This window comes from Coregonus clupeaformis, unplaced genomic scaffold, assembly GCF_020615455.1.
Source record: "Coregonus clupeaformis isolate EN_2021a unplaced genomic scaffold, ASM2061545v1 scaf1194, whole genome shotgun sequence".
NCBI classification, from domain to species: Eukaryota; Metazoa; Chordata; class Actinopteri; order Salmoniformes; family Salmonidae; genus Coregonus; species Coregonus clupeaformis.
In genome coordinates, this window is record NW_025534648.1 from 15,001 (window position 1) to 25,000 (window position 10,000).

The following is a 10,000-nucleotide window of genomic DNA, read 5'->3' on the forward strand; positions in this document are numbered from 1 at the left end:
GGTGAGGTTTTGAGCGAGTCGCAACAAAATGCACGGCCCTTCCGCGGGCCACATGACTTTATTCTGAACGGAGACAAGTCTGCTCGCTGGGCCGTTCGCTTTTGGACCAAAAACACGGCTCTGTCGGTGACTTTTGGGCTGATATAGGCGAACAGAAAACACAAGTGAAAGAGCATTTGGCCAGCCCAGAGAAGCCGAGCTGGGTGCCTTGAGTCTACATGGTTCTCATGTCGCGTTTAAGGCCAGCCCCCTGCTCGGTGTGGAGCTTCACTAGCGCAGAGCAGCGTCTACAGCAAACTTCTCCTCGCAGACCGTGTGTGTGTACCGGACCAAACGACAGACAGACATGGCAGAAGTCGCACCAACACCCGCAGCCGCCGCGCCGGCCAAGGCACCCAAGAAGAAGGCAGCAGCCAAGCCCAAGAAAGCGGGACCCAGCGTAGGAGAGCTCATCGTCAAGGCTGTGACCGCTTCCAAGGAGAGGAGCGGCGTGTCCCTGGCCGCGCTCAAGAAGACGCTGGCGGCAGGCGGCTACGACGTGGAGAAGAACAACTCCCGCGTCAAGATCGCAGTCAAGAGCCTCGTCACCAAGGGCACCCTGGTCCAGACCAAGGGCACCGGTGCATCCGGCTCCTTCAAGCTCAACAAGAAAGCTGTCGAGGCGAAGAGGCCCGGCAAGAAAGCCGCAGTCCCCAAAGTAAAGAAGGTGTCCGCCAAGAAGCCCGCCGCGGCGAAGAAGCCCAAGAAGGTAGCAGCCAAGAAGGCCGTCGTCGCAAAGAAGTCCCCCAAGAAGGCCAAGAAGCCCGCTACACCCAAAAAGGCCGCCAAGAGCCCCAAGAAGGTGAAGAAGCCCGCCGCAGCGGCCAAGAAGGCGGCAAAGAGCCCCAAGAAGGCTACAAAGGCAGCCAAGCCCAAAGCCGCCAAGCCCAAGGCAGCCAAGCCCAAGAAGAAGTAAACCTATTACAAACAGTGTTCTACTCGACACATGTTATACCACAAAAGGCTCTTTTAAGAGCCACCCACCTCTTTCCATAGAAAGCGCATTGATTTCCATGTACTACCTGTCGTGAAAAAGAAATTACGCACACAACATTGTCTCACTCTGGGTGTGTGCGAAGGGAGAGGCATATACTAGAGGGCCAAAATGGCTTAGAAATTTGACCTCACGAGTGCACCCTCACCAGCCATATTTATATATGAGTCACTGGGCTATTCCCGTTCAGAGGCAGGCTGCTGTGATGTGTTACAAGTGCCATGTAATAACAATACTATAGTGGCTTCGAATTCAAACTCAAGAGTGCACCCTCACCAGCTGTTTGTTTCCCATTTGGAGAGAAATAATGTGAGGATTTCATGTCGGACATTTTGGCGCTCACGCGAAATGAAACAAAGTAACAAAGTCGGAGGGAAACAAAGTAGCCTCTCACTCGCTGCCTGTGGGTGGGAACCGGCTTAGGGCTGTCTGTCTGTCTGTCCGTAAAATGTTTTACAAAAGAGGGGGAAAAGAAACGAGTGATAATATAGGCCGAATAGTTACAAGAATTGTGTTCAGATGAATAATTGACAGTATTAGTTGTGTGTCATTAGTTGCCTTGAATGTAGTCCAGAAGAAACATTGCATGCCAACTTACTTTGAAAGTCCCATGTTGCAGTGCTGCTGAGAGACTCATGCAGAGGCCCAAACTTTACAGTGGAGCACGGAGTCCATCTTGTGGTTAAATTTGGGTACTGCACACCATGGTTATTTGCTCTTTAGGCCAGCGTTTCCCAAACGCGGTCCTTGGGTCCCCAAGGGGTGCGCGTTTTGCAAATTGCGCCGATCCGTTGTTTTTTTTATCTATAATAGTCAAACTCCACCAAAACATTTGCTACCATCAGGAAGTACAAAGGCAGGATCGGCGCATGCGTTGCTGTATTCAGCACCGTTGTATGGACAGCGCTTGTGCTGCATCTCCACTCACGACACGGGTAATAGGGGAGGTCCGCGGTGCTGAAATGGACAGGGCCTCTGCCCAGTTGCCAAGGGGTATTTCCCGTTTGGGGGACTTTTGACACGCTATAGGCACAGTTGAGTACACCCCTCATCCAATAGACCCCAGCAACTTCCTTTTGGATCCACGTTTACGGTATAGAGGATGCATTTGGGACATACCTTACGTCTCTGACCTTGTCAAGATCAGCATTTCGCTCTACTTACCGTGAAGTGACATCATAATAGTAGTACATTACAGTATACGTTTGCGTAAAATAGTACCATTTAAAGGGAGTATGTCAGGGTCAATTACTGACAAATGAGAACACACTAATCCTCAGGGGTCATTTAGGGGCAAAACGCACCACTTTGTGAAGGTTTTGTTTTGATTGAAGAGCAAGAAAAGTATTCATTGGTTCCACTTCTTTCCCTTCTAAATGCGTTTGCCTAAGTACAGGCAGTATGCACATATCTAAATGTTATTAAAAAATCAGTATTTTTTTGCCACTCAGAACACAGACATTTACCTTAAGGAGTTACCCTCATTTTAGACTTCCCAAGCATACATTTTCATGACAGCGTTCCTAATCTGCAGTAGGCAAAGCAGTTGAAAATCGGTAGGTTAACACCAAACCGTGAGGTGATTATGAATTCAGAGCAGTCGGATTAAGTCATAGTCAAATACATTTGAACAAATGACCAACAATATCACACGGAAAGTGATGTGAGCATTGCATTGTGGAAAGCAATGACTTTACAAGAACACGTATTGCAACGCGAGGCATGTATTTCTAGATTAAACACTGATTCAGTATGATGAACAAGTACATGTATGATTTGGTGTGCTCTACTTGAACATGCGCTTAGAGTTTTGAAACCACTGCCTATATGATGAGCTGTCGTTGTTTGTTTTATTACCACGTACTTATGGAAATTGCACCAGTTGAGAGATGATGGCTCTCTTGTGCCTACGGTGAAGGGTACTTCTGATCCAGCAGGTGGTGCTAAGATCCCTCCCTATATGACTTGAATGATGAGTTGATTTATTCCTTATTGCTCCTAATGATTTTAAGGCCAGTGTTGGCAAACATTACTTCTGCTCCAGCAGGTGGCCATGAAATCCCCCCCCTATATGACTTGACTGACCAGGTAGTTGATGGACTCCTTATAGCTCTTAATGATCTCAAGCAGAGTGTTGGCCACATGACCTCTGGTCCAGCAGGTGGCGGTGAAAATAGTCCCTATAGGAGTTGACTTATTTCTTTGAGGTCCTAAATGAAGCATAGGGCGTCAACAGTGCATCTCGGCCTAACCCTGTTCCGGGCCCATTTCTTCACTCGATGCTTCCGGTGTTCTTCATCTCCTCTTCAATAGTCCTTCTCCACGTCTTCCTTCCCGTCTTGCCCTGTGCTTCCCACTGAAGTGTCTGTGTTTTTATGTCGTTAGGAGTTTTGCTCACTGCGTGTCCCCCTTCCATTTCCACTTTCTGTCCCAGTTGGGTAGCTATCCATTATACTGTAGCCTACTTACTACCAATGTCACTGTAGTCAAAGGTGATGTTCGATTATTATGTATGAGTATTATTATATATTGTTATATTATTATGTTGAAGCCTATAGGGTGTGGTAACAGGCCCTCTGTGATTGGTTGTTGTACTGTACACGTCAAGTATCTGCACTCTAGCCTAATTAGCCTAACCTGCTAGGGAAAAGTCACTTCCGGGTCGTAGCTGTATCCCGCCTAGTCAAAACCTTGTTAGTCCTTATCCTAAAAGGCACCCTCTGTTCCTCGATATACTCCACCGAGGGCCGGCAGCCAGTAAGTACAGGTAAGAGACAATTATGGCAACAATAAGTTGTCCTATGAAAGCTAGTCACATCTGAGATGTTCAACTGCACTGACTGATAAAGTGGCAGTCTGTGCTCTTGGGCCCTTATGGCATCAGTGCACCCCCCCCTCCAATTTGTCCCTTTTGAAATGAACAGTTGAGATGGGCCCTCTTTCTGTGGCCGTTCTGTGACGACACATCTGAGGCTATCCTGCGGCAATACAAATGATCAACATCATAACAATTATCCCATTATAAGAAGCTTTATTATTGGTTTGCTAAGAAAGGTACCATACAATATTGGCACATCACTATCACCTCTGTATGCGTAGGAAATCAATCCCTTCATTGTGTGTGTGTGTGGGTGTGTGTGTGTTTGTATGTGGGGGGGGGGGGGTGTTTGGGTGGGTAAAGGTAAGCCACCCTCGGCCTCACAGTTCTATATCGTGGAGCTCCGCCCCATAGGGGAGCTCTGCTCCTAGTGGTTTACCCTCTGCCCTAGGGCAGAACAGCCTGAAGCAAAATTATGCACACACCTACAGCCAATAAGAGTACAGGTGTCCCTATATAAGGAACCCCGTTCCCTCAATCTGCCTCCCATTATCTTCAGCGACTGGACTAGAGAAGAAGCCTAGAAGACTCAGGAAGATCGCGACGTTGATATCCAGCCATCAACGTCTTCCTAAATGAGCGCACCAACATATCCACCCCCAAAGGCCCTTTTCAGGGCCCTTTGTCGATGTACTTCCATGGCCGGGACCCCCACGACCTATGTTTCGTGTGCTTGGGACCGCAGCACGCCAAGGATGGTCTCGACATCCCTCCCTAATTGCGCCTCCTGCGCCCTCCTTCCTGTGAAGGAGAGGAAGCAGCGCTGGGCGTTTTTTAGAGAGGACGTCCCTCTGGATGATGCCCTGTCCACACTCGCCTCCGCTTCGGAGATATCTGAGGACAGTGCAGAATCAGAGGATGACAAGGAGGGGCGCCGAGAGGGATGTTCCAGTGGGACAATCCCATACTCTGGCACCTGCCTTCAAGACCCCCTCTCTATCAGAGAGCGTGAGGTCTGAGGGATCCTTGTGCGATGATGACATGGGCTCTGTTAGGTCAGAAGCCCTGTCCTCGCAGCAGCCTCTCTGCGTTCCGACTTTCCGGAACTCATTGAGAGGGCGACCAAGCGACTGGAGATTGCGCTGCCCCCCAGTTCCCCTCCCTATGGAGGTGGATCTGATGGAGGGCGGCCCTTACTCTAAACCAAGGAGAGCAGCTGAGCCAATGGCTCCAGCCTTGCCCTCCCTTGGTAAATATGTCGAGGGCTCGTGGGGGACACCCCTGGCGGCGCGTTCGCCGGCCAGGGGCGTACACCCCATTCACCAGAGTGAACGGATACGAGTGGGCAGCTAGGGGAATCCCCAGGCTCAAGGCGCCATGACGGCGTTCTTAGTGCCGGGTTCGAGTCCCTGGGCCGCCTCCAAGAAGGCCACTCTGCCGGCGCAGAAGGATAGGTTCACAGCCACTTTGGCTGAGAAATCCTTCACGCTGGGAGCCCAGAGCGTAGCGGCGGCAAACAACATCGCCATCCTCGCGGCCTCCCTATCCCGTCTTACGACAGGAAGGTCTGAGTTGACCAGTGAGGAGGTGGAGGAGGCATCCAAGATTTCTGGAGCCATTCTCCACCTGACACAGGCGGTAGCCATCTGTGCGGGCAGGACCATGGCCACTTCGGTGGTCATGGAGAGACACCTCTGGCTGTCGATGACAGCTATGAAGGAGACTGATAGAGCTTCATTGCTCAACGCCCCGTCTCCAGCGAAGGGCTATTTGGCCTCGCTGTGAAAGACGCCACGGAACGAATCGCCAAGCTGGACGAGGAGAGGAGGCATCTGGCTAAGCATCTGCCGCTGGCGATGAAAGCCAGCAGAGCCCCGACAGTTCCGTCCACCCCAAACGCCCCCAGCAGAGCAGGGGAGGCGACGGGCCAGGCGACAGGCGCCCACCGAAGGCGGCAGGAGAGCGGGTTCGGCCCCTCCAGCAGCAGCGGTGGCAGCAGCGGTTCCGCTCGACCAGAGAGGTTGTCACAAAGCCGGCCTGGCAGCACCGAAAAGGCATCCCAGAAGAGACGGCACTTGTGACGAGGCGAGGGGGCGAGAACGGGAGATGGCCCGGCGTACGACGCTCAAGAGCCTACTGTTCCCCCCACCCCACTGTTCAGGGCGTGGAGGGCGTTTTGTTTTATGTGAATAAAGAGCGGAGTCTCACTGACATTGTCAATGAAAGACATTTATTCCATAAGGTACAGAACACTTCACGTTCTATGGTATCCCCCCACCATCCTGAGTGTAGCTCAACCCACCTAGAGTGCGTTGCTGAGCGCGCTCAGGAGAGGAAAAAGGGAAGAGGTAGCAAGGCGCAGCCTTAGCTCACCTAATAAAGATCTCTTACTACAGACTCCTAGGAGCTCTGTAGTAAAGGTCTCACATAGCAGGCAGCTGTCTATGTCCCAATGTGACATGAAGCGCAGCCGCTAGCCGGGAAGAACGCCTTGCTGCAGGCTAATGCCTCAGCCGGCGCAGTTCAGACCCGTGCGACGTTCACGGAGAGCGGGAATACCAGAGTTACAAGTGTAACTAAGGTATGGACGCCTCCGGTCTATCATGAACGTATCAATGCCCATGGCTCTGAGCGCAGCCCACCACTCACTGAGTGTGTTGTAGAGCGGACGCATGAGACCAGTAAAGAGGTATTATGGCACCACCGTGTGGTACCAGTCAGAGAGCACACCTTTCAGACTCAGATGAGTGCTGTAATGGATGGGTCTCAGGGCAAGCGGCAGTCTCAGTCAGACAATGACGTGATGATGCAATCGCTATTCGGGAGAGCGTGCCGGCTCAGGTTAATGCCTCAGCCAGCGCAGTTCAGAACCGTGCTGCGTTCACGGAGAGCCGGATTACTGGAGTTACAGGCGTAACTAACGTATCAAGGCCTCCGACTCACACAGAACCAGCTGATGTTTCCTCTCCCTTTCGAGGGGCCCACCCTGGGCTATTCCACCAACTCAGTGCTGGGGAATAGCGGGCGGCGAGGGCCATAGAGGAATACAGGTCCTTCCTACTGGATGTACCACAGCTTCGTGCACGCCCCGCTCTCTCTGCATTGCTGGCAGTGGCGACGAAGCTGTACCCTCTCACGCTGGCTAGAACAGACGTTAGAGAAGGGTTATGCCCTCCAATTCCGCGGACCCCACCCCGTTTCGGGAGTGGTGGAAACGGGTGATGAAAACGCCGGACAAAGTAGCCGCTCTGATGTCAGAGATCACGGAACTTTTGGCGAAGGAGGCGGTCACAGTAGTTCCCCGAGAGCAGAGGAACAAAGGGCTCTATTCGCCTTATTTCCTAGTGCCCAAAAAGACGGGGGAGTGAGGCCGATTTTGGATTTACGCATTCTAAACGAAAGCATAACCAAACGGCCCTTCCGAATGCTGACGACAAAACGTCTACTGGAATGTGTCCAGAAGGGAGACTTTTTGTACAAGCATAGACCTAAAGGACGCGTACTTTCATGTGCCGATTCAATCTCGCCACAGAAAGTTTCTGCGGTTCGCCTTTCAAGGGGTGGCGTACGAGTTCACGAGGATGCCGTTTGGGTACGCCCTGGCACCTCGAACTTTTTCCAAATGTGTGGAGGCGGCATTGGAACCGCTGCGTCGTCAAGGGATAAGGATACTAGCCTACCTAGACGACCTGCTGGTTCTCGCCCCGTCAGCAGAGCTGGCGTTCATGCACACGACACAGACAGTGATTCATCTCACGCGTCTGGGGTTCGCTGTGAATTGGGAAAAGAGCGCACCCTGGCCCAGTCATCAGATAGTCTACCTGGGACTACAGCTAGACTCTGTAATGATGAGGGCGCGAATTTCGGACCCTCGAAGGGCAGCATTGGTACTAGCCCTGAGGAAGTGTCGTCCGAATCACACAGTAACGGCGCTATCGATCATGTCACTTTTGGGTCTCATGTCGGCAGCCCACTCTGTGGTACCGCTGGGGCTTCTGCACATGCGCAGAACACAGCGGTGGTTCGCCCAACTAAGACTAGACCCAGTGCGTCAACGTTATCGGTTGGTGGTGGTTCCTCTCTCGCTAAGAGCAGACCTGGACTATTGGAGGAACCCGTGCGTTCTCACGCACGGAGTCCCGATGGGCAAGGTGTCATCCTACATTCCAGTGTATACAGATGCCTGTCTAACTGGATGGGGAGGGACATGTCAGTCTCAAGCGATAGGTGGTGCATGGCCTCAATCAGGTCGGCACATAAACCTCTTGGAGTTGGAAACGGTTCGACTGGTTCTGAACCACTTCGCGTCTACCCTTCGGGGTCGCGACGTGTTGGTTTGGTCAGACAACCGGACCACAGTAGCTCACATAAATCGCCAGGGAGGGGTCAGGTCTCCTGCCCTCCACAGGGCGGCAGAGGAATTGTGGCTGTGGGCTCACAAGTACCTTCGCTCGTTGAGAGCAGCGCACATTCCGGGCTACTTGAACGTAGGGGCAGATCTCATGTCAAGAGGGGGTCCTCGAGACGACGAGTGGTGTCTGCACCCAGACATTGTTCTCCAAATTTGGAAACAATTCGGGAGAGCCGAGGTGGATCTGTTCGCGTCACGTGTGAACGCGCAGTGTCCCCTATGGTTCTCCCTGAGACAACAGGACGAGCCGCCATTGGGAAGAGACGCGTTCGCGCACTGCCCGTGGCCGAAAGTTCTCCTGTATGCATTCCCTCCGCTGTCTTGCATTCTCCCACTGCTAGCCAGGGTGAGATCAGAGGAGCTAACAGTGATACTGATAGCGCCCGATCGGCCGGGGGCTCCGTGGTTTGCAGAGATGAGTCAGATGTTGATTGTGCCACCTTGGACAATTCCACATCGACGAGACGCGTTGAGCCAGGCGGGAGGTTCGATAGGGCAGTGGCCTATAATCGGTCAACCACTGAGGGCTTGGTTCCTGAACGGGACAGGTTGAAGCGCCGTGGGTTATCTGATGCAGTGATCAGAACCATACAGAGCGCTAGGGCCAGTTCCACTTCCAGGATGTACACGAGCAGATGGAATGTTTTCTCACAGTGGTGTAACACACAGGACGTAGACCCCATGAGCTGTCAGGTAGAGAGTGTGCTCTCATTCCTGCAGTTTATGTTTGATAAGCAGAAATCGCCCTCCACCATTCGAGTGTTTGCAGCGGCAATTTCAGCTGGTCATGAAGGGTTTAACGGGAAGAACCTGTTTAGTCATCCATTAGTGAAACGTTTTTTTATTGGGAACGCTGACGGCTTAGGCCAATGCCTAGAGCTACGCTGCCCCGATGGGATTTGGCTTTGGTTCTCGAAGCGCTATGTAAGTCGCCGTTCGAGCCATTGAATCAAATACCCCTCAAAATGCTGTCTATCAAGACGGCGCTGTTGCTCGCCTTGACTACCGCTAAGCGGGTCAGTGATTTGAGTGCACTGTCGACGAGACCCGACTGCCTTGCCATTAATGGCGATTTGAGCAGAGCGGTGTTACGTCCCAACCCGGCATTTGTGCCGAAGGTTATTAACAGTGCATATAGATCACAGACCGTGGAATTGTGGGCTTTTTATCCCCCTCCCCATGGGGAGAGGAGTGAGAAAAAGTTTCATTGTCTGTGCCCAGTACGCGCTTTGGCGTGTTACGTTGAGCGCACAGCAGCGATTAGGTCATCGCCTCAGCTGTTTGTGTGTCACGGTGCGGCTGCATTGGGTAGACCACTTTCAAAACAGCGATTGTCTCATTGGCTTTGTGAAGGCATTGAGACGGGCGACTGAGGCGGCGGGGCAACAACCGCCTCAGGGTATTAAAGCGCATTCCACTCGTGGAGTAGCAGCTTCTACTGCCCTCTTCAGAGGTACAGAGGTAGTGGATATTTGTAGAGCGGCGTCTTGGTCGACACCGTCTCCTTTTATTCGTTTCTATCTGTTGGATATGTCTTCTAACTCTTTGGCTCGATCTGTACTCAGCGTGGCTGAAGGGAGATCTTGAGAAAGAAACAGAGAAAGAAAGCAGGATTGTGACCATGTTCATAAATCCGCTTTTATTAGAAGGAACATATTATGGCACGTTTTTCCAACTCTTTAGCTCGGTCGGCATTCAGCAGAGCTGAAAGGCGATTTTGAGCTAAAAAAAGGAGAGG

The 10,000-nt window shown here is 52.0% G+C and overlaps 1 protein-coding gene across 1 annotated transcript; it reads left to right on the top strand.

Annotated features, from left to right (window-relative positions):
* The first annotated feature begins 296 nt into the window (after nucleotides 1-296).
* Nucleotides 297-1,238, top strand: LOC123486409 (histone H1-like). The gene has a single exon (XM_045217713.1). It carries the CDS (start codon nucleotides 347-349, stop codon nucleotides 953-955), a length of 609 nt encoding a protein of 202 aa, XP_045073648.1. The 5' UTR covers nucleotides 297-346; the 3' UTR covers nucleotides 956-1,238.
* Nucleotides 1,239-10,000: the final 8,762 nt, after the last annotated feature.

Bases quoted from the DNA above. Each gene is read 5' to 3' on its own strand.
- LOC123486409 (XM_045217713.1), top strand. From the start codon at position 347: ATGGCAGAAGTCGCACCAACACCCGCAGCCGCCGCGCCGGCCAAGGCA.